The sequence below is a fragment of the Maniola hyperantus genome, chromosome 11 (genome assembly GCF_902806685.2).
Source record: "Maniola hyperantus chromosome 11, iAphHyp1.2, whole genome shotgun sequence".
In the NCBI taxonomy this organism is placed as follows: Eukaryota; Metazoa; Arthropoda; class Insecta; order Lepidoptera; family Nymphalidae; genus Maniola; species Maniola hyperantus.
Genome location: NC_048546.1, coordinates 3,657,734 through 3,682,504, shown reverse-complemented (window position 1 = coordinate 3,682,504; position 24,771 = coordinate 3,657,734). Strand labels below are relative to the sequence as shown.

The 24,771-nt window shown below is 36.2% G+C and overlaps 3 protein-coding genes across 4 annotated transcripts in view; 1 reads left to right on the top strand and 2 right to left on the bottom strand.

Annotated features, from left to right (window-relative positions):
• The window catches only part of LOC117986662 (mucin-4), a 65,142-nt gene extending 59,864 nt beyond the window's left edge, over positions 1-5,278 (top strand). Inside the window, exons 3-4 of the mRNA XM_034973536.2 lie at positions 442-3,532; positions 4,078-5,278. Coding sequence (XP_034829427.2) covers positions 442-3,532; positions 4,078-4,908 — 3,922 coding nt within the window. The 3' untranslated portion in view covers positions 4,909-5,278. The remainder of the gene's footprint in view (positions 1-441; positions 3,533-4,077) is intronic.
• Positions 5,279-8,331: 3,053 nt separating this feature from the next.
• Positions 8,332-13,166, bottom strand: LOC117986406 (general odorant-binding protein 68-like). Of its 2 annotated transcripts, none has more exons than XM_034973236.2 (5): positions 13,009-13,166; positions 11,586-11,636; positions 10,699-10,806; positions 9,395-9,625; positions 8,332-8,534 (listed from the first exon to the last, which is right to left on the bottom strand). In XM_034973236.2, exons 1-5 carry the CDS (start codon positions 13,051-13,053, stop codon positions 8,451-8,453), a joined length of 519 nt encoding a protein of 172 aa, XP_034829127.1. In that variant the 5' UTR covers positions 13,054-13,166; the 3' UTR covers positions 8,332-8,450. The 2 variants fall into 2 exon arrangements, with proteins under 2 accessions (XP_034829127.1, XP_034829129.1); XM_034973238.2 differs by having other exon boundaries at positions 10,699-10,803.
• Positions 13,167-17,659: 4,493 nt separating this feature from the next.
• Positions 17,660-20,842, bottom strand: LOC117986216 (general odorant-binding protein 68-like). Its single transcript, XM_034973053.2, has 5 exons — positions 20,706-20,842; positions 20,199-20,249; positions 19,030-19,116; positions 18,398-18,631; positions 17,660-17,837 (listed from the first exon to the last, which is right to left on the bottom strand). Exons 1-5 carry the CDS (start codon positions 20,742-20,744, stop codon positions 17,808-17,810), a joined length of 441 nt encoding a protein of 146 aa, XP_034828944.1. The 5' UTR covers positions 20,745-20,842; the 3' UTR covers positions 17,660-17,807.
• Positions 20,843-24,771: the final 3,929 nt, after the last annotated feature.

The window sequence follows — 24,771 nt, the reverse complement described above, 5'->3', positions numbered from 1 at the left end:
TAGCTTATCAAAGGAGACTTGTCAAACGACACAACTGGAGAGAGATCAGGCGCAGGATTAACGGCTTACGTGCTCTTTGGGGCAAGGCAGTGTAATACCGCCAACTTCCTAAATCTGGGCTGCTATTAAGGCAGTGTTGTCAGACAAACCCAATAACTTTTTTTGCTTGATAACGAACCTCAAACTCGGACTTACAATCTGCATCTGAATAAACTAGCTTCAAGACCAACCAGGCATGATACTTAACTTAGTACTAACTTAGTATTAGTATAATGAAAAAGCAAATTAATATCATAAGCTTTTCTTTTACTCACAATATTGAACATGAAAATATTAGAAATTTTACTACAATAAAAGAGAACAAAGGCATTTCTATAAATAGTTTTAAGGCGTTTTTGTCATAATGATTTTCTAATATACATAATATCTTTTCAATTTCAGGCGAACAAAACTTCCCTACATAGCTGATGCAGTTGGCAACAGTCTTCCGCCACCGTCGAGTGTTCCAGCAACTGTTGGAAGTCCAGTTAATCTACTCACTCCAGACCGATATGAGTTTTACACATTTGATGAATCTGGAGAACTAGTGAAAAGGCTGATGACATTAGAAGAAATCCAAGCAATAGTAGCAGCAGGAGAGGAAACAGAAGGCCTGGTCACTTTTGCAAATGACAATCAACCAACTATAGCTTTTAATTTTACTCAACCCTCACAAACAAAAGTTCATAACGTAGTTACCAATGTACAAAACGTCCTAAAAGCACAAATGGAAGCTCAAAAAAATAAACCAAATAATATACAACCTACATTAGACACACCCGATGTTTCAGATTCTTGGAGTTTGATACTACCTTCAATATTTGGAAATACTGGAGTAGATATAGTACCCGATAAGACATCTGGATCCTTCATTACACCTGAAACAGAAACGTTTGAAATAGATAACTTAAATGATTACAAAAATTCTCAGAGCAAGGAAAGTAATGAAATACCTACTGTTTCTACGTTACAACAAAATGATGATGCCAATATTATCCCGACTAAAAAAACAGAAAGTTCGATTTCAACTACTGCTTCGATAAAGAATACATCACCTGTTTCCTTTACTCCATTAAAACTTACTTCAACGACGGAAAAACTTTATTCAACTACTACTACTAAGAAACCTGAAATAAAAACCTCTAATGAAGTTACAACAAGTAAGCCTCATATATCTAGTAGAACTACAACAGTACGTACAACTACTTCTACGACCATCAAGTCTACAGTAGATACTTTAATGAATGAAATGTATAAAAAGCCTAACAAGACGCAGGAAATTTCTGTTCATAATAATGACAAAAATGCTTACAATATAACAAAAAATAACCAAGAATCGTCATGGACAACAAAGGAACCAATTCAGTACGAAAGAATAAGCACATTTTTGCCCAGTTCCACAGCTGCCTATATGACTGAGAAAACGACCAATAAACCTACAATGAGTACTAAAAAAACAAATAATAGTGAAAACAATTACGAGAATCTATCGACAACTACTGTTGCTAACAAAATTGTAACAAGCACCACATCAGCAGCTCCTATATCTATTAATAAACATAAAGAATACGAAAAATTGAATTCAACCACAATAACAACTCAGTCAGTTTCTCCATCGACAACTTTATCTTCAACTGAATTCACACCTACCCATAAAAATCATGGGCTAATTGACACTGGTAAGAATGAACAAACAATGATTAATGCCGATAAAAATGAGAATGATAAAGACAATCAGTCAATAATACCGATGTTTGATGTAGCTCAGAGTATAAGCCAAATAGCTTCAGACCTTGGTAATAATTATGTTCCTATTCCTACCTCAAACAGCTTTGTTGATTCAACAAAAACTAGTAATTTAGCAATAGAAAGTAAAGAGAATGTAGAGATTGAAATTCCAACGGAATCTGGAGATGTGAATGAGATAAATATTAACACTACCAATAATCCCGAAAATTTCGTAAAGGTTTCGACCTTTGATCCTCAGGAAAAGATAAAAAATAAAACTATAGAGACCATAGACGTGGCTAAAGAAGATCCAAGTATTACTGTTTCTACTTCTCCTCCTCTTTCCACGCCATCTATTACTAGCTCAACAAGCTCTAATATTATGGACGAAGTCATATCAGAATCGATGGGTGATCTACTCTCGCAGGTTGTTCATGATAGTGCCAGCCCTACATCCATAATTTACTCTCAAAATAAGACACAGACTGCTGAAGTGCTAACTACACAAAGTCCTAAACAGATTACTGTAATCCAGGAATCTACATCTAAGCCAAAAGAAACAGTCACAACCAAGGTTCTACCATCATTAGTCGTACAAAATGCAGTTCTAGAAAAGTCTGAAGATACTAGAATAAATAAAACTAATAAAACAAATGTAGAAAATAATAAGTATGAACCATCTACCATTATAAAAAGCGATGTTAACGAAATAAAAATCGAAACCAGTACTTTAAAGGAAAATCCACAAAGCGAACACCTTATTAATGCAAAAAACGTTAGTACATTAGATTCAAAGAAGAAAGAAGACAAGATAATTGTTCCAAATAATCAGATCTTATCAAATATTTTGAGTTCTGGTACTCATCCAGTAAAAATTGATTCATCTACTGGAGTAAAAAATGTTACTTCCAGTAATAATATCTACAAATCATCATTGATAGACAAAATTGTTGCTATTGATAAGGTCCAAAAACAAAAGGTAAACGAAGAATTACCGAAAATTGATGATTTTAAAAAGAAAATACAAAAAGTAAACATAGACGATAAAGAGCTAGCAAATGAAAGAAATAATTCATGGAAGTTAATACCACCAGTAAATCCACCCAAGGCAAATGAAATAGGAAAAGACAAGCACAAAGTTGAGGGTTTTTACACGCCTGAAACTAATGAAAATAAAAATATTGTCTTAGAATTCCCAAAAGAAAATCAGGGCTTAGAAGTTACTACGAAAGATTTAGGTGATGATGTTTTACAATTTACAGAACTTTGTAATGAGTTGGCTTTTCGATATTGGAATGTAATGGTTGATAATGTGGATAAAAAACGTAGTATAGTTTTTTCACCATATTCAATAACATCAATGTTAGCTATGATGTTCATGGGCGCAAAAGGGGCTACATCAGGAGAAATGAACGAAATTCTAAAGTTAGATGATATGGTAACATTTAATCCACATTTTACTTTGAAAAATATATCTGATTCTATTGAAACTAGTTCTGCTTCAGGAGTAGTTATATCTGCGTTTGTTAGAGAGCTCTTCAGTGAAAGGAATAGGGGAAAACTGTTGACATTCTATAAGGAACGAGCACAACATTTTTATAATGGACATGTTGAAGAAGTTAATTTCAAATTAATCAGCGACGTAATAAGAAGACGTACTAATCTTTTAGTGAAAAGATACAGTTGGGGCAAAATTCCGGAATACTTGAAAACAAACAGCATAAAGATTCCTCCACTTGCAGCATTCTCAGCTAACCTCTTTTATGTAAGTTTCATTTGCACTATATTATTATTATCGACACAAAATGAGTCATGGATTCGTATTTTCATTTTGTTTTATTTTAATAAAAATAGCAATATTATACTTTTTGAGCTAGCTAGTTCCTGGTTTACTTTTCTTAATCTATCTGCTATTTAACTTCTACAACTAGTTAAGAATAAAAGAATACCCAGGTTAGCAACAATTAATTTATTTCACTGTTATGTTAACAATTACTTTGTTAGTCATAGTAACCAGGACCGCTCGATTCTCCAAGGTACAAAAAATAGGGATAATCAAGGTTCAGACCATTAAAGTCACCCGCCACTGCAGTTAAATATGCTGTTACAATTATTATACCACACCGAACACCACCCCTAAATATCCTAAAATTATATTACGATTAAGTGTACCTATTACTTTTGGAAAGGAAAAATTTTTAGACAATAAATTGTTTTACTGATTTTTTAGTATATCTAAATGGCCAATAAACTCTAGTACAAATATTGCCTGTAAATTTTTTACTAATTATTTCTACTGTTACTTTTCAGACCGACTGCACTGGATCATCTGTTGAAGGACGAGACGGCGAAATGTACTTCGTCGTATCACCCAATGTCCGCCAAAGACGTTTGGTTCCAGTTCCCGCTGTAGTTTTCAAAAGCAATTTCTTGGCTGGATACGATCCAGTGCTGGATGCTACGGCTGCAGCATTGGGAAATACCAATTCTGTTGTAAGCACACTCTTCCTTATGCCAGGTCAACAAGGAAACATCGTACATGCAGATGATTTAGAGAAACTTGAAAAACGACTTTTGGATGCTAGTCTGACTACTCCAGTGTGGAACGGTTTATTGCGTACGTTGCTTCCTCGCGTCGGCCTTGAACTCCAAATTCCAAGATTCTCACACAAGTCATTATTTAACGTTTCATCCACTTTGAAAAGGATGGGTTTGAAAGATTTGTTTGATGCAAATCACGCCGACTTAGGTGGTTTGAACGGCCCATCAAAGGACCTCTATTTATCTGATATGTTGCAACTGACAACATTTGCTACCTGTGCTGAAAGTGGTATCGGTGGTCAACATCACGTTGAGGAATTCCCAGATACACAGGATTATTTGCGCAAACGAAGAACATCCAGATGGATTACAGGCTGGGACGAGCCGAGAGATTACCAACGTGCTTTCCATGATCCTCATGACGTAGGTGAGGCTATGCATTTACCATTGCACCTTCGACCGAGACAAGCACGTCTTCCAGCGAGGAGTTCGCAACCAGCTCGATTAAAGTTTGACCGACCTTTCCTATACTTTGTACGACACAATCCATCTGGGATGATACTTTACGTTGGCCGATACAATCCAAGGCTTTTACCTTGAAGGCTTAAAAAGACTGCTAGTTTAGTTTAATTTACTTAATTCCTAAAAGGAAAGTGATGAGGTATACTGGCGCGTGTGATATATTATGTATGTGAAAGTAATGTCATTCTGAATTTACGTGACAGTATTACTTATTAGTTTATTGGTATGCAGGTAGTTCAGCACATTGTTTAGTTTAGAGACAGGGTTGATCGTACCTCTATACTAATTGAAAATGAAATGTATGTAGTTAGGATAAGGTATTGCAAATAATACAGTGGATTATTATGCAAAAATTGTAAATTTAAGTAAGCGGTAAAGTTTCATAACTCATGTCATTTCATTGTCATCATCCTTTAGTTAAAATTTAGAAATAAATTAAGCTTAAAAATATTGGGTTCATGTTTTTATTCAAATGTAAAATTCTCGGCATTCATCATAAAACTCTTTCCATTCGAAGCACTCTTTAGACTGTATTATAACTGGACAATCCTGCAATGAATATTAATTTGAGTAGTAAGAAATAAGGCTGCATGACTTATGTCTTCTATTGTCTGATCGTCTACCCAAATCCTGCGATGATACTCTACGAAATGCTTTAATGCTTTCAAGCCCCCTCAGTGACTCAAAAGTTTCTAAATATGAAATGCTCAGCCGCTGAATAGGAGCCTAGAAGGCTCTAGAAGTCAAACGATATTAGCTAATTAATAAACGTTCAGCCTATAAAACAAATATGAATGAAATTTTTAATTCTTACCAAGTTCACATAATTCCTAATACAGTTTTGAAACTCAAAGAATCCATCAATCCCTATAGGCATTTTATATCTATAAATATCCAGACAGAACATTTTGGCAGTAGTGATAACGTTGGTGAACTCGGGATTAAGAGAGGCCCAGTTGTCCAGATGACTGTAATATTTATCGTGAACGAGTTTATCTTCGTCGTTTAGCAATTTGTATTTTGTTAAAATGCAACGCCAATAATCGCCCTGAAATTAGAAACAAAATAACAAGTTTTGTTTCATAAGAAGTTGATCACACTGGTTTACTAAGAAAGTATTTTTAACAAACAAAATCTTAATGTAGGAAAGCCCTGATTCACATTGATTCATCAACGCCCAGCCCGAACCTTTGGACCTAGAAAACTGAAATTTTGCACAGAGGTTCCTTTTGCAATGTAGACAAGGAAAAAGGCCAGACTATTTAAAATTCCAACGGGAGCTAGTGAATTATTCAAGCCTAATGCCCGGCATATACTGAATTGATAGTATTTTGCCAGAAACATTCAAGAAAGTATACAAACACAAAACTCTCCAACTCTACAAAGTTTCAACTCAATCAGATGAACGATTAGCGAACGCTAAGGGAGTTAAAATTAAATCAAAAATATCTAAGTTTTTTAAAGATGCATTGCAGGTACCTGTTTAAAAAGAGTACTATGACTATCAATAAGTGACTTGGATGTTGGTTTGTTATTTACTTACTCTGCCAAACATATCTCTTCGAATGTAAGTGACATTGAAACGCTCATCGGTAGAGATATGGTAGAGTAACGCACCACAAGCTCTCGCTGACACTTGATGGAAGAATGGTGGAAAGACGCAACAACGTCGCTCCTGAAATAATATTTCAAAGGTTTTTATCAATTCTGCTACATTGTCTATTGGCTTCGGTAAAAAACAGTAACACATTCCACTGCCTCGTAAAATTCCTATATCTAAGTATCAGTAGGTACCCGTGTTTGTTGGTTTGTTGGTTTTGTCGTTCAATCACGTCGCAACGGTGCAACCTGTGGGTGCAACGGATTGACGTGATTTTTCGAATGGGTATAAATAAATACCTGGAGAGTGACATAAGCTAATTTTATCCCCGAAAATCGAAGAGCTCCCACGGGATTTGTAAAAACCTAATTCCAGGCGGACGAAGTCGCCGGCATCAGCTAGTAAATAATAAAACACAAAAATGTTTCGTCCTATGCATGACCGTTATAGAATTTGAAACCATCCAACCGATATGCCCAAAACCGGATTCATTAGAAAAGCGAAAAATAGTGTGAAGGTGCTTTTTTTAGGCGTAGTAGCACACGTCGGGTATTCGCTAACAGTAAATAATAAAAAGAAAAAATATCTGATTGATATATTAACGTAAAATTCACTGTGTCTAGAAAATTGAGATTTAGCAAGGTTTTGACAATAAGTTAGACTTTCACTAAGAAAGGATTCCCAGGAGTTGATATATATATTGAACTGGGGTAGGTCAGGTAGTACATAAAATACTCAATTCATCAGTACTTACAGTAAGTTCATCTGTTCCGTAACATTTTTCTGGTTTTTCTTTTAAAGTGTCAATTTGTGGCTGTCCGAAAACCTTAAAAAATTTAACGTAGGTATAAGTTTGTACAATTTTATAGTTTTAACATAACGAATGTTTTCGTCATTTGAAACATTAAATAGGTACTATTTCATAGATTAATTATTATTGGTCTCGCGACTATTTATTGGGAAAGAAGAAATAGTTAAATCAAAAACAAACTATTTCTAGAAAACTCAGGAATTTAATAGCTTTGAGTGTTTGAACAATTGTTGTAAAGTACCCAGCAGGAAATATTGTACATCGGCCTTTAGAAAGAGAAAGTAATTTCGTAGAGCGTTGCCTCTGTCGTTGAGACCGATAAAATGTCACATAGATATGAGTGAGAGAAACAACGCTCTGCAAAGCCGAAATCTCATTCCAAAGGTCGATGTATAATATTTCTTGCCGGCTACTGTTCTTATTTATTCAAGCTAATAACAAAAAAATTGATGAAAGGTAAACAATTGACGAAATAAATAAAATTTTCAACAATATTATAACACTTACGTACATTATACACAGATGCAGTTAAATTTATAACAGCAATTAATAAAAGTATAATACTAAATGGTAGTTGTACCATCTCGATGTAAGTTCAGATATTGAGTAATTTGAAAACACGTCTACAAATACAAGGAACGGAAGTTATGAATGTTTAACAAACTTTTATTGAATCTAACACCTAGTTTTTAAATGGTGAAACTATACTTGTACCAGAACATAACAAATGAGAAGTATCAAGGTGGAAACATACTTATAATAAGCAACGCAGCCTGATGATTCGCAACGAACGTTGAGTTTAAAGGATTGAACCAACACAAAACCAACGGCCGTGACATGCAAGTGCAACGGACTGCACCACAGGATGTGGCACTGGCCATTAGTACAGTAAAGGGAAACAACTTGAGTAAAAAGCGACTGATCAACAAAAATTATGGCGTTTAATAGCTCAGTATGACCGTTTCCACAGATGATATATCTCTATGGCCGATTCGCTTATGCGCCATCTGTCGGGATAAATTGGCAGTATGGATCCCCATTGATAGCAGCCTTTAATAGGTACTTAGTTTAAAGAAAATAAAAGAAGTAATGAAGTGTAGAAAATAGAATACTATATTTTTATCATTTACATAATATAACACTCGTATACGTTTGCGTTGGTATGTTCATATCAAATTTTTTATCATAAACATAATTATGTAATACTACTTATTTAGGAAAATAAGCCCTGCACTCGTCCATGTGATCTTTGAGTTTCTTGCAGTTATCACTATCCTCCCAGGTTGGACATTCCTGAAAAAAAAAACATTATGTTATGGCAAAACTGTACCGTACCCATAAGGTGCTGCATTGAATTTTTTGACGACCTCCCTGGCGCAGTGGTGAGCGCTGTGGTCTGGGAGGTCCCAGGGTCGATTCCTGGCAGGGAAAATTTGGGATTTTTATAATTGCTAAATTTTCTCTGGTCTGGTCTGGTGGGAGGCTTCGGCCGTGACTACCTACCATCCTAACGGCAAAGCCAAGCCGCCAAGCGATATAGCGTTACGGTGCAATGCCGTGTAGAAACCAAAGGGGTATGGGTTTAATAAAAACTGCCATATCTCCTTCCAGGTTAACCAGCTTCCAACTTAGACTGCATCATCATTGCTCACTTACCAGAATTGCAAAGTTAGTATGAGATTTGACTTCTCAAATCAACGTTGCATGTTGATAGGGCGTCGAAACAATAACGTGCTAGATAAATTGGACCTAAAGATCCACGACATAAACACATACATACATACACCACCGATTAAGATTTCCGCTTGGAGCGCTTGCTGTAAAATATGTGTGACTCGAGCTTTAAAACAAAGCCGTTAAGGTCCATTGTACTTTAACGTTAAAGTGTATCGATACTCGAATTCTATCAATGTGCAAACGCGTGCTGTACCTAAAGAAAAGCATCTTAAACATTTTGCTGGGCCTTGGATTACCATCGAGACTTAGGCTGAGATCTATAGAGCGCACTTTGACTTTTCTCAGACTTAAGGTTGAGTTAAAACAAAACAGATTTATGTGAGAGATATAGCTCTGTCACGTTTTAACTCTGTCTTAAGTCTAAGCTAAGTCAGAGTACGCTCTATAGATCTCACCCTTAGTATAAAAATACTTACATGGAAAGTCGTCATCATAATGCAGATGCCAAGCCTAGTAGCCTCGCAGATATAGGGTGGTCCCGGCAGACCATCGGACAAACATTTTTCCTTGGATATTTGCATTGCATCCTTAAATTCAGGGTTGTCGTCAGCGAATTTATTGAGGAGTTCGTCTACGGCATCCTTATCTATATTTTCATCGTCCTTCATAAGGTTGTACCTCTTCATTAGGCATATGTGTTTGGTACACTGAAACAATTTTATTCTTTTATTAATTTCCTTCACTACAGTCAATCTTAATGCAGACTAGCCGACTACGCAAAAGAGTTGTGCCAACACAGATGAAGAGAAGAGAGATGTGTGCACAAACACAGCACTCTCCATTCCCTCACTAGTCACTCTATAGGTCGCTGGGACGGCAATCTAACATGACCAGAGAGAGATTCAACGCAGGATAGCTTTACATCCTCACCGAAACACGGGGGTGTAAAAATTAATCAACTCTGGCCTGCTACTAAGAAGTTTTGACAGAAAACTCAATTACTTTTTTGGCTCGACCAGGGACCCGAAATCGAGACCTCATGATGCTCAGCTAAATAAGTAAGCCACTAGAGCAATCAGGCATTCAATTATCTAGTCAGAGAATGTAGATCTGAGTTTCATGCTGGTTTTCTCGGTAGTGCGATCAAGTGAGTAGAACGATTCAAATGTACTTGTAAAAGTTTACATGAATAACAATGTCCGCCTATTACCAATAAATGATTAATTGATGCATTCAATTATTGCAATAATTACTTATTTTCTTATTATTTATTCATCGACGCCATTGCGTTGGCCATAACAATATTCCTATCATAATTACGTTTCACAATACAACCATTGTAACTGAAGTTACGGAATTCCTGGTGACTATTATTTACAATACTTCCTTAATTATTTGTTATTTGTTTAAAGATTGTAATAATTCATATTTAGTATCTTTAGATCCACCTGCTCCAAGAGACCACATAAGAAGACGTAAGTGCGAGAGAGCAGACATGGTCTCGCTTCACCATGCTGGAATGGCGTCCTCGCACCACAGAAAACGCAGTGTAGGCAGATCCCTACGAGGTGGGCAGAGGACATGAAATAAGTCCCGGGGAGCCGCTGGGTTCAGGCGGTGCCAGACCGCGACATGTAAAAGTCCCTACAAGAGACTTACCTACGTCCAGCAATGGACTTCTATCGGTTAACGACAACAACGGCGATGTAAAAATTGAAGGATTTGTGGTGGACAAAGGAAAGTGTGATAACGTAAAATCGATACATTAAAAAAATCTTACATCTGGTGGTCCTCTAGGTTCTTGTCTTGGATTCTCAATACCGCATTCCTTGAAATCCTCTTCAGAGAACATAGGTGGTATTTTGCAGCAGTCGCCAGGTTTGACCTGTTAACAACGATCCGTTAGGACGAGGTTCATCTTGGCTGTATTGTCCAATGGTGGTTTGAGTTTCGATGCGGTATCTCTTTGCAGATGTCATCTCAGGTCTGCTGTAGATGGCCAAGGCCATGCTAAAGGCCATGCTATCACTGTAGGTTCGGAACTATACACAAATTTCGAAACCCTGAGTTCACTACCTTACGGGTTGAATTTTCAAAAATCCTTTCTTATCGGATGCCTAATATCTATTTGCGCAATCATCAAAAATCATAATAGCTAACTGCATTCCAAATTTCAGCCCGGTCTGTCCAGTAGTTCGAGCTGTGCGTTGATAGATCATCAGTCAGTCGGCCACCTTTTCCTTTTATATATTATTTAGATTTATTAGGATAAACAAAAATGATTATACCTATACATATTTAAATCTATATATTTGACGCAGATAGCCCTGTAGCCCTATTTTTCTAAGATTCTACGTCAAAATCACCTAACATTTGTCATATCGTCGATTCAGGACCAAACTGAGAGTTCCCTCACTCTAGTTCACTCTGGTACTGGTGGCATACTTTTAATTCTGGAGGAGGCTAAAAACACCTGCTTCACTAGGGCTTCAGGGTTCGGACATTTTTAGTTTTGTTGTAGTTCTTACGTTAGATGTTAGATAGCGCTGTAACCACGGAGAAGCTAGTCCGTGGCAGTAACCAAAGCTAATTTATAACTGAAAATAGTACTATTTTATACTACCACTCCACTCAGGTGTACCAGTACCAGAGTGAACTAGGACTTACCACTCCAGGTGGAGGTCCCATGCAGTGCTGTGGTATTTGCGATGTTACAACCTGAAATCAGTACCCTTATTTTAGTACTTTTCAGTACCCTTATTATAAATGCGAAAGTGTGTGTGTTTGTTGGTTTGTTGGTTTGTCCTTCAATCACGTCGCAACGGTTCAACGGATTTGCGTGGGTATAGATAAAGACCTGGAGAGTGACATAGGCTACTTTTTATCCCGGAAAATCAAAGAGTTCTCACGGGATTTTTAAAAAACCTAATTCCACGCGTACGAAGTCGTGGGCATTAGCTAGTAAAGTATATTTTAAAAAGGATTTTTTAGGTAAGATAATCTAGTCAAAGGTATAAAAAGCGCGTTCTTCCTTTTAATAAATAGGTATCTAGTATCTACATAGACTTTTGGTCATAGGTTTTCCGTATTTAGTCCATACTAATAGCATAGCACCACATCTTTTAATATTATTTTAAGTCTTATCATGTCAACCCATCGCAGACCCTTTACTGAGCACGGTGCGCCTTTCAGAACGGGAAAGGTTTAGAGCATAGTCCACCACGCTGGCCAAATGCGGATTGACAGACTTCACACACCTTTCAGTACATTATGGAGAAGTCTCAGGCATGCAAGTTTACTCACGATATTTTCCTTCACTTCACTGTTAAGGCAAGTGATATTAAAATTGCTTTTGCAAAACACTATAGTAATGGCGAAAAATATTGCATACTAGCTGATCACCACGACTTCGTCCACGTTGATTTAGGTATTTAAAAATCCCGTGGGAACTCTTTAATTTTCCGGGATAAAAAGTAGCCTAGCCTTCTCCGGGAACTTCTCTAACTCTGTACCAAATTTTATGAAAATCGGTTAAACTGTTGGACCGTGAAAAGCTAGCAGACAGACAGACACATTTCACGTTTATAATATTAGTATTTATATTAACTTGTACTTTATACAACGGCCAATCCAAACCATTGTTAATTTGAAAGCAATGATGCATTGATGGAGTTGATAATGGGAGAATTGTGCGTTTATAGTTATTGGTCATGGCTATTGTGTGGACTATGGAAGCAGACAAGGTGAGGTTTTTCACATGCATGGATTGATATTCGATTGATTTATTTCATCATAAAATTTTTCATCATAAGATTTTGTACATTGGCTAAATGAAAAGAAAATTATTTTAGTGTAGTAAAAGTGTTAAATAAAGGAGATTGAAACTACGTACGAATTTGCCTTCACATTTTAAAATACAATTGTATGATCTTTACTTATCTGTACTTTAAAATACTTACCTACCTAATATTATTTATTTTTAAAGAAATTAATTTTTGAAAATAAATAATTAATATTTTTAATGTCCCTAAAAATGATTATAATATAATTACCTACTAAGTATTATTTATGTAAAAAAATTATGACTTACCTGAAAAATAGTGAAAATTAATGAAATACTGAAAATCCCGAGCATCGTGAACAAATTATGTGGAAATTGAGTGAAAAACGATGGTTAAATGATGGCGCAGCATGGTAGGCTTAGGTTTATATAGTCGACAACCATTACAGACCATTGTACTGACGAGAAACCACCAAGGTATGCGTGTGTTCGTGCAATAAACAGCTAAATTATAACCAATAAAATAAACTATTACACTTATCATATAAATAACTTCAAAGTATAGGTAAACAATTTTCAAAGAAGATTCAAAAATATATACGTCATTTTATCAAGTTTCTACATAAACTAAATAAAAGTTTTCCAAAAAACCCACTCAGAATGCCTGTACAATGGTTTGTAAGTATAAAATATTGTTTTAAACTACGGGTAGTCGATATTTCTTAAATTAAAAATAATTGTAAGTACAAAAAATGCATACTTACCTACTAATATAATAGTCCAAGATCCCAGTGCCGCCAGACGTTACTTATTTTATGAAAAACAATAGAGTTGTGTTAGGCCCGGTATCCACCTAAGCGGAGCAGAGAGGAGATGTGTTCTGACTGATTGGTCGTCTGAACACATCTCCATTCTCCTCTCCTCATCGCTTAGGTCGAAACCGGGCCTTAGTGTGTACTTTCAAACGTGTACTGTACGCGGCCGAAAGTGATGAACATCGGCCTTTAGTATGATATTTCAGGTTTGTAGAGCGTTGTCTCTGTCACTCATACCTATATGACGTTTTGTCGGTCTCAACGAGCGAGACAGTGCTCTACAAATCTGCTATCTTCTAAAGATTGATGTTCATCAGTTTTGGCCGCGTATTGTGTATTTGCTAGCTTGGGCCGACGGCAAATTTAATGATATCAGCTGCCAAAAAACGTTTTTAATGTAAATATATATATATAAATGTTTATAATGTATGTATCTGTGTCAGTTGCATACATTTTCGTACTTGCCTTTTACAGTCCTTTATTTTGATACCTCACCCAAGGGTCGTGGAAAAAAAATATTTTTTAGCTTGCACATTAAAGCGCATAAAATCCGCCATTTTAAGTTTTCAGAATTTAATGTTACGAGTTACGAACGGACATACCTAAAGGATAAACCATCCTTTTGGACTTCACCTCAGTCGGTTATAAATATAGAACAAAGCTGTGTTAATAAGATAATATTTACCTACATGCATGCAACATAATTTTACACAGGCGTTACAAAATGACTCAATTTTTCAGCTAATTATACACATTTCTCACTTCCTATTGTGTTCATTTGTCGTGATAATTGCAATGATAACGGAGACTGAAGCTTATGCGATTTAAATTGCACATTAATATGCAATGCCCTTTATTAGGTATATTATGTAGGTGCATAATAGGTATATTTTATAGGTGCAAATAACTCCATAAATGTTCCATAATGTTCTCAAACATGTATGAAGTAGGTTTGCCAAATTTAGCCAGCGTGGTGGACTGGTGGACTATGCCTGAACCCTTCTTATTCTGAAAGGCGACTCGTGCTCAGTAGTGGGCCGGTGAAGGGTCGATGATGATGATGATGATGATGATGACGATGAAAGGATTAGAATCTGTTATCATTTTTAATGCACTCAACAACATCCCTGGCGCATTGGTAAGCTTTGTGGTTTTATCCACGGAAGGTTCCGTGTTCGACTCTCGGCAAGGATAGTTTGATAATGTGTATCTGTTTATCTCAGATTACACCAATAAGTACCTACCACTACGTGAGATAACAGTCAAAATCTATCGAATAGAAAAAACTGGACGATGAAAGAAATCTCTGTCTCTCTCCAGTCGGTCCCTCATGAGTCATGTCATGAGTCATGACTAAGCATAGTGATCACCTCCGTGGTGAGTCAACATTTTGCGGTAAATAATTTTCTTCCATCCTGTTTTAAGCTATTTATACAGCATCGTAAAGGTCGAGTTCATCTTACCTTAAGTGAGTTCTTCAGTTGGTCTGACCACCGGATAGGAGATCTTCCTCGTATAGTCTCTTGATTAGTTCAGATAAGATTATTTATTAATTGCAAAATTGTATGTACAATAGGGTCTTAGAATTATAAAAGTCCAATGGTGGGCAATTTTATAATACTTAGTAACAGTTACAACTTACGCATTTAGTTACAATTCACGTGGAAAAAATATAAGTACTAAAAATAAAAAATGAGTTATAATTAATGAAAATCTCAAAACGAAGTCATACACTGCACAATTTTTTTTCTTGCACCCATTCTTTCAATTTATGACTGAATTGTCTTCTACGTTCCAAGCCATGATCTATTTCTCGATAGGTACTATCATTTGGGCGATCTGTCTAAAATAACTAACTACGGACTAATTTATATTTTTTTTAAATATAAAGACAGCGCTTGACTACATCAGATCCTAGCAAGTGATGCAGCCTAAGATGGAGATTGATTAAAAGATGCTTATTATTAATATAATAATTTATGTTTTATTTAAAGGAAAATATCACAATGAAATTTGAAGCTGGCCTTATCTAATTACTATACAAATCATGCCCGCGGGGAATCGTGCCAAGAATACTGCCTGCATTTTCACGCTGGACAGCCAGGCTGATCCGTTACGCAAAAAATGAGCCAGCCAGCTATTAATCGCGACATTAATATAATATTTAAAGAAATAGCAAACAACAATTTCATTTGGATGCGCTAAGCAAGGTCCAGGCATAATTAGTATGTAGGTAATTGTCGGATGTCCTCAAAGCGTCATGCTTGTTGATTCAGTGTTAAGTTTAAACCTTGGTGTTAAAAGACAACAATAGTACATTGCACTATTGGCTAGTAACTAATTAATTATTAAGATGTGTTACATACGCAGCTCTTGTTATTATCTGAAACTATTTCCTTGTCATACCTACCCAATTTATGGGCAGATTACACTTACCGAGTAGGTACAGTGGCGAGTCAGTGTCCTCGGCCGAGTACTCGGTTGGTATAAACACTTTAACGAGTGCAATGTCACCGCAGTTTCTCAGCCACAGCACTGTCTCGGCCGAGTAACATTTTACTGTCTCGCTTAACTACTCGGTAGGTGTAATCTGCCCATTAATTAGCAATCTAGGTACTTGCACGACAGGTAAAACTTAAACTAGAAATCGTACCTAAAAGACTCGCCCAGAGGCAGATTATCCCTAAGACAAAATACGCACGTGCCTAGGGGCGCGAGGTTACGAAGGGGCGCGCGCGATCATGTAGAGTTCCTAATTATCCCTACTAAGTAATATTATCTTGGAATAACCGAAATCTTCTTTAATATAGCAAAGTGTCATAACGTGACGTTCTTCATTCGTACACATAAATAGTATAATCACCAACAATCGCTATGCAATGATACGATTCCTCGTTCTTTTGAAATTAGTTAGTAAAAAATTTAATATGGCTGTTAGAGGGGTGCCTATGAGGTGCTTGCCACATTTAATCCACATCTGGACTCGCCATTGCTGCGCTACGTTTCAAGTTATAAAAAGTAGTGTATATCCATCTGCAGGATGCAAACTGTCTCTTTATCAAGTAGATGATGCCTACAATTTCATCCTTGTGGATTTAGGTTTTGATCAAATCCCGTGGAAACTCTTCGGGTCCAAAAATAGCATGTGTCATTCACGGGATGCAACCTATCTCTGTACCTATACCTTTCGTCAAAAATTGGTAAACAGATGGACAGTAATGAAAAGCTAGCGGAGAGACACACACACTTTCGCATTTAAGTATAATATACAACTAATATGGATTGAACTATCAATATGGATAAAATAAAAAATAAATAATTATAATTAAATACTAGGTACCTCAATTTGTAACATTTATCTCGCCTTATAAATTTGTTGTGTTTGGATAAAGAAAGTAGGACATTGTTTGTGATAAGGAATAGGTACTTTATTAATACTGCTATCAGTATAATGACGGATGTCCTTACGAGCAATTGATTCGCGATGCATCGGTAGAGCCTTCGGCTTGGATACAACAGTCAATGGTAGATGGAACAACAATGAATGCATTGATGCCGACGTAATAATGACAGTGTTGTAATCTGTTGCTTATATATTTGTACTAGGGCTGCCGTGGTTACAATACAAATTAGCATCGGATTTAGTCATCGATATAAATGACAAGATATTATGGTCAAGCGAACAAAATTTTTCACGGTTTAGAAACCAAATAAATCAGCGCCACCTCTTAGATCCTAATGAACGACCCGTTTAAAACCCAGACATCACTGAGGTTGCATTGGTGCACATGCACCAATGAATCGGTGCCATTTTGTTTGTTCAATAACCCTGTCCATACGAAGTAATAATAAGTCAATGGATTTAGTTAACAAGATTGTTTTATCAAAAAATATGACAAAATATATATTGTAATCCGTACAAAATGACTCCCCACACGCCATTTTAACTGTCATGTCAAAAGTACGGTTCACCTTTGAAATCGGGACTAACATCGTACTTTTGACGTATATTTGACACAAAATTGTATATATATTTGACGTATATGTTGCTAGCATAAAGGAATAAAAACCCAGTTACTATTTTAAGCGAACTACTCCTTGAGGCAGCAGAACTCATTCAAATAAAAAAACTTTTGAGTGAGTAATTAGGATTTAAAAAAATATGTATTTATAGGATTTTTTATATACACGATGAACTATAAAGTTATTGTTACGTCCTTTTTTCTTTTTATACATTACATTTTCAAAATAAATAAGTTTAATAGAGTAGGTAGGTACAAAACTGTGTTGTGTTCAGCAATTCCAAGATTCTTTAGGGCATTTCTGTAAAAAGAAAAACATTGTTTTATAAAACAAAAAACTTGAAGCACTGAAAAATGTTAAATACTTTTTAGATTGTAGGTGTACAAAAACCAAAACTTATAAGTTCTATACAGGGTGTAACCAGAACGCTAGCAAAAACTTAGCGTTATTATTATACTACCTAAACACAATCGAATACCAATAACCATATTTTGCCTCATTTTGTTGTTTTAGTATTTTTCAACCCTGCAATGTATAGTGTGCAAAACTCTGATCAATGCACCGCCTACGACGACGTGGCATTGACTCCGAATGGCTTACTTACGCAATGTTCGTTGATGTCTAGCGTCAGTCAGGTGTTTTAGTAGCAATGGTATTTTTTTTTTGGTTTGGCGCCGACTTTATAATTTTTCATTGGTACTGGAAGAGGCCATAATATCGCCTTATGTCATTTTTTTTCTACCAGTAATTTTGAGCTTCTGTAAATTATATCTATCTATTGTATGAATTTTTTTCTCTAGGTTCATGCCTTATGGCACTAACGAAAGGATCCTAAAACCAACTGTTTAAACGCCTCATACCTTTAACATAGCAATTCCTGTACAAGTAAACACGTCGTACGCCCTGCAAGGATAGTCCAAGTACTGCCTAAGGTCTCTGTCCACACAGTCCTTGATGGCTTTCTCTATAGCGTCCGACCACTCCTCGTGGCCCTCCAGCCATTTCCGGAGATGAGCGCGGTAAGCCTCTTTGTTCAGAGATTGCTTATCTGTCAGGAACCCGGATTTTTCAAACACGCATTGAACGTCGTTGCACTGTGGACAGATTTTTATTTTGACCAATGACCTCTATGTACCTACTACGTACTAGATAGGTTATTTGGAACAAAAGTGTTTTATGAAGCTGTAAAATTAGTGATTTTATTAAAGTTTGTATTAAGGAACTTCATAGACTTTTGTAAATAACTCTATAAACACACAACTATTCAAACTATACCATTCGTTTATAAAGTTAGGTAATAGAAAAGGTAGGCACTTAAATTCAACTCGCAATTTAAATTACAAGCCATACAATCTATGAGGCCAGAATAAGTTACTTTTTATACCTTTTTTTTGTTAAAAAAAAATACCAGATACTGACAAAAATACTAGTTAAAATACCTACCAGTGCTTTTAGGTACAGGTAGGTATAAAATTTGTTTGTAGATACTCACTGGACCTGATAGTTTAGGATTCGAACATTCACTCAGAGGCTTTGGATCACCAAGTTCCGGAATATCGCAGCATGCTGATATTGGTTTCTGTTAAAAGGAGCCATAAGGTAAGTATAAAAAAAAATATTTTGGAAACCCTCACTTTTTTCATGTAACATCCGTCAGATCGATTTTCTTCGTATATTTTGTACAGCCTATGCCTCCCGGACCATAAAATCGAATCAATTGACACCTCATTCATCAAAATCGGCCCAGTAGTTTAGGCGCTATGGTGGAACACACATATAGATACAAACACACATGCATGACATAGAGTGCAAAAACCATGACCCTTCCTTTTGGCTCTGCCGTGGTCGGGTAAAAAGAAAAATAGCAGTACCCGTAGTACAAGATTTTATGTCTCACCAAACCAAACCAAATTCGAGAGTCGAAATACTTCCGCGTTACAGTAAAATGGACCTAAACAGCCTTGAATTGAAGTCAAATATTAAATGCCACTGATTTTAATTTCGCAATGTTTCCACTTGGAGCGCTGGCTGTAGAAGTGTAGACAAACTTGAGCTTTAAAACAAGGCATTTAAGATCCAGTTTACTGTAACGCGGAAGCATTTCGACTCTCGAATTTGGTTTGGTTTGGTGAGACGTAAAATCTTGTACTACTGTAGTTGGCTTTGTTTAACAAAAATTCGTAGTTTCAGTACTGTATCTGTAAGTATCAGTGGAGTTATAAATGTAGAAAGAAACCGGCGTTACTAACTAACAAACTAACTACTCGGTCACAACTAACTACAACTAGTCGGGCTAACGTCGACTAAATACGTGACTAAAGTTAGTTTCTCTAAATACATAAAAAGAAAAGGTGACTGACTGACTGACTGACTGATCTATCAACGCACAGCTCAAACTACTGGACAAATCGGGCTGAAATTTGCCATGCAGATAGCTATTATGACGTAGGCATCCGCTAAGAAAGGATTTTTGAAAATTCAACTCCTAAGGGGGTGAAATAGGGGTTTGAAAGTCCACGCGGACGAAGTTGCGAGCATGAGCTAGTTTAAGTATAATGGAAATCTCTCAAGATTGTTTAAACGCTAAAATATCAGTTAAGTTAACACTCAGGTTAATTTTATTAGGTTAACACACACTTTAAGTTGAAAATTAAAATTTACCAATGTTGCTCCTCTGCTTCCTTCTTGAGTTGAAATATCTGCATCCACTCTCTGAAATACAAACAGGAGAATTTTTATTTTTATTTTCATGCCACAAAATACTGTAAGTATAAAATAATAATAATTATTTATACCTAGCTCAGTCATTCATATGTTACCGAAATGAATTTACTGAACTGAATATAAAAGGAACATTTTGTAATGCATTTTGTATTTATTTGTTTGTTTGTAGATTAATTGTTATTAGCCTCAAAAGGATAAAAGTTAAAACTATTGTTTTGAGAAGAGTTTACTTGTTTACCGCTCAATAGAAAATCAGATTTTCTCTTTAATTTATAGACAAGCGTTTGAAATCGAACCAGTTGGCAAGTGATGATGCAGCCTCAGATGGCCGCACTTGCTTAGAAGATGCTTATAACTCTTCATTTTAAAGAGGTCACAGAGAAATAAGGTCATTTTATTTGAAAATTGGTTAAAACATACGTATTTGATACAAATCTTACTTACCAAAACAAATAAAATTCCAATTACGAGTATCCGAAACATTCTGCACGACTGTCCTGTTCCAACAAACGAAAGCTGCTCCGCAGAGAACTTCGTAAATAAACAGAAAAGACCAAGACTTCTCAAATATATATATATGTACATGATATATGTTTATTTATAACTATCATCTTTCACTGGCTCTGCCCGTGCAATAAGGAGACTAGACATTTTCAGCCTGAGCGGTATTTTTAACCGCCTTCAAAAAAAAGAGGAGATTCTCAATTCGACTGTATGTTTATTTTGTTTTTTACGTGATTCATCCGCCAAATATGAACTGATTTTGATAGTTCTTTTTTGTTTGGTAGGTCAAACTTCAGAGGTGGTCCCAATTTAGTTTAGTGAAGATCTGATGAATATCTTCGGAGATGGAGAACAGAACTCCTCAAAGGATAAGAGTAAATTGCTCGCGATCAGTGTAAAAGCTTAATGAACGTTAGGTTTTTAACCAGGCATAGCATAGTAAAACAGTGAAAAATGTAATAGATCTTGTAAAACTAGAATACCTAATATTTAAAGTAAATGAAAGCCGGCTAAACTTTTTGTAACCCACTTCAAACTCGCGGCATAAATTTTAAGATTTTTTGCAGATTAGAAGTAAGTAATATAACTTAATACCATTGATAAATTAATTAATATATTTTCCAATATACATACGACAATATAAATAATTTGTATACTAGTAAGTTTTGAGAAGCAATAAATGTTTATCACACACGTTATCTCGTGTCAAAGGTTGCAGAAATTGTACGACATTCAAGAACACCGCGATTATTGCACTTGTGCGAATTTATTAACTTATTTTTATAATTAAGTTTATATGTAACGAAGATAGCAATATATACTTATTTATATTTGTCATGTTATTTATACACCGAGACAAAAACAAACGAAATCTAAGAGAATACTTGGAAGATATTCTGCATTGGAAGTGTTTATCATTCAAAATTTGAGGAAAATTATATTACCTTATACCTATGTATAATGAATAATAATCATTAAGTTTAGTGAATTCAAACGACGCAATAAAATTATAACTGATAAACAGTAAATCATTATTTATAGTACAAAATCGCTGAGGCATATATTATGTAATAAAACAATTAGAAAAATATAGAGAAGCAGCATTGAAACCACGTAAGAAAGTTGATGCAATAGATTTTTCATACGTGACCACTATTAAACCTAGGACAAGATACATTTTGTTTATTTGTTTTTAAATATAGTGTTTGGTAGAAAATAATGTGTTTCTATATTGAAGATATTTTTTATAAAATCGATAATGTTGTGTTGGATATTATTTTTATTGATATGTAATGATTGTACAAACATAATACTTATATTGTTTAAACATGGAAAAAATGTCGTAGCGTCTAGTCCGTACAAAATGACTCCTCCCGCGCCATTTTAATTTTTTAGGTCAACTGTCATGTCAAAAGTACGGTTCACCTTTAAGGTTCGTACGCACCTGAGCGGCGCGGCGCGGCGCTTCAGTCCGACTGCAGAACGCTTCACCTCAGGCCGCTCGACGGTACCTACCGCACTACAACTTCAGTACGCGGCAGCTCGCGTCACTTGCGCGTCACTTTTATACCCGTTCGCGTACGAGCAACAACGTCGCAAGATGAGCGACAGTGAAGAGGATTTGATTATTATTTCTTTGTTGTGCAGAAGAAGAACGAATTATCGAAGAGAAAAAACCGGCCAAGTGCGAGTCAGGCTCGCGCAATGAGGGTTCCGTACTACAGTCGTATGATTTCGAGAATTCAAAAACTATGATGCATAAAAATAAATAAAAATCTGTTTTAAAATGTACAGGTGAAGACCTTTCATATGATACCCCACTTGGTATAGTCACTCACTTCGAAAGTTGAAAATACTAATTATTAGTTCATGACCACAATTTAATTTTTTTTGTGTGATCTAACCCTAAATTCACGGTTTTCAGATTTTTCCCCAAATGTCAGCTATAAGATCTACCTACCTGCCAAATTTCATGATTCTAGGTCAACGGGAAGTACCCTGTAGGTTTCTTGACAGACAGACGGACAGACAGACAGACAGACAGACAGACAGACAGACAGACAGACAGACAGACAGACAGACAGACAGACAGACAGACAGACAGACAGACAGACAGACAGACAACAAAGTGATCCTATAAGAGTTCCGTTTTTCCTTTTGAGGTACGGAACCCTAAAAAAGAAGAAGAAATGGATTGCTGACATACCAAAGTCACGATATCAAGAAGGATATCACATTTTGTTTCCTCGCCTTCTTAATGACTCTGTACCATTTCACATTTACTTCAGAATGTCGAAGACAAAATTCTTTATGCTATTGCCTAATAGTTTTTGTGGAAATTACATTAGAAACAATAGGTATACCACACAGGTCGGTAATATAATCCTACAAGAAACCTATGTCCAGCAGTGGACATATCTATCGGTTGATGATGATGATGATGATGATAGTTTTTATGGAAATTATAAAAAAATATTTATGCATATCCATACTTATATTATTATCAACGCAAAAGTGTATTTGTCTGTCTATCTACTAGCTTTTCACGGCTCAACAGCTTAACCGAATTTGATGAAATTTGGTACAAAGTTGAATTACATCCCGGGGAAGGACAGGCTACTTTTTATCCTGGAAAATGAAAGAATTTCCACAGGATTGTTAAAGGCCCATTTATATGAAGTTTGGACCAGAGGTAGCTTGCATTCCGGGAATTGACAGAGGTAGGCAACTTTTTATCCCGGAAAATCAAAGAGTTCACACGGGATTAAAAATCTAAAAAAAAATGCAACTAGATGATGCCTGCGACTTCGTCCGCGTGGATTTAGATTTTTCTATAGGTGAGCACATTTCCGGGAATTACCTACTAGTACCTATATATCTGAGATAGATTATACCCTGTAGGATAAAAGTAGCCTATGTGTACCTACACATAGGCTAGTTTTATCCCGAAAATCAAAAAGTTTCCACGGGATTTTTAAAAAACCTACATCTACGCGAACGAAGTGGCGGGCATCAGCTAGTCCCTTAGGTTCTGTGGAAATTACATTAAAAAAAGCATTTTCGCAAAATGTCTTTGTTTTATGTGCAATAGAATATATAAAATAGGCAGGTAAACACAGGTACATATTATATCTAAATACCTATATAAAAGAAAAAGGTGACTGACTGACTGATCTATCAACGCACAGCTCAAACTACTTGACGGATCGGGCTGAAATTTGGCATGCTGGCTAGCTAACTAGCTAATATGACGTAGACATCCGCTAAAAAGGGATTTATGAAAATTCAACCCCTAAGGGGGTAAAATAGAGGTTCGAGATTTGTGTAGTCCACGCGGACGACGTCGCGGGCATAAGCTAGTATAATATAAACACAAGTACAACAATAGGTAGGCATATTTCCGAAACTATTAATTCTACCTAGATGAAGTAGGTAGGTATAATATGTACATAATATATTATAGTTATTTAATCAGGATTATTTTTACCATTGATGTTTTCTCATAACGCTCGGAGAGACATTTATACATTTAGACACTGGGAAGGGGGGAAGCCGACATCCTAGGGGTTGGGACCTTTGAGGATATACTTCTAAGAGCATGAGGAACACGTCATGTGTCAAAAATTAAACCTACGTTATTTATTTTGAGGTCTATCTTGCCGATTCTTGTCTGTACTTTAAATACCTAACAAGATGCGCGTGTATCTTATTCGAGCGACGTACGCATACTGAAGCGCCGCGCCGCGCCGCTGGGTATGTCGCACTAGCGTCACTGCACTGCGCGTCGCTTCGGTGCGCTTCAAAATATTCTCTCCAGCCGTGCCGCGCGGCAACGCGCGGTGAAGCGCCGCGCCGCGCCGCTCTAGTGCGATATGCGCCATACAAAATGATAGAAATGATATTTTGAAGCTCTGTGCCGCGACGTGAAGCTCACTGAAGCGCCGCGCCGCGCCGCTCAGGTGCGTACGAACCTTTAAAAGGACTAAAATCGTACTTTGACATAAAA

Bases quoted from the DNA above. Each gene is read 5' to 3' on its own strand.
- LOC117986406 (XM_034973236.2), bottom strand. From the start codon at position 13,053: ATGCTCGGGATTTTCAGTATTTCATTAATTTTCACTATTTTTCAG. The intron at 11,637-13,008 runs GTAAGTCATAAT...TACTGATTTCAG, and splicing joins TAATTTTCACTATTTTTCAG to GTTGTAACATCGCAAATACC. The intron at 8,535-9,394 runs GTAAGTATTTTT...TTTTTTTTTCAG, and splicing joins TTATGATGACGACTTTCCAT to GAATGTCCAACCTGGGAGGA.
- LOC117986216 (XM_034973053.2), bottom strand. From the start codon at position 20,744: ATGTTTCGGATACTCGTAATTGGAATTTTATTTGTTTTG. The intron at 20,250-20,705 runs GTAAGTAAGATT...TTTGTATTTCAG, and splicing joins TTGGAATTTTATTTGTTTTG to AGAGTGGATGCAGATATTTC. The intron at 17,838-18,397 runs GTATGAGGCGTT...TTCTTTTTACAG, and splicing joins CAGGAATTGCTATGTTAAAG to AAATGCCCTAAAGAATCTTG.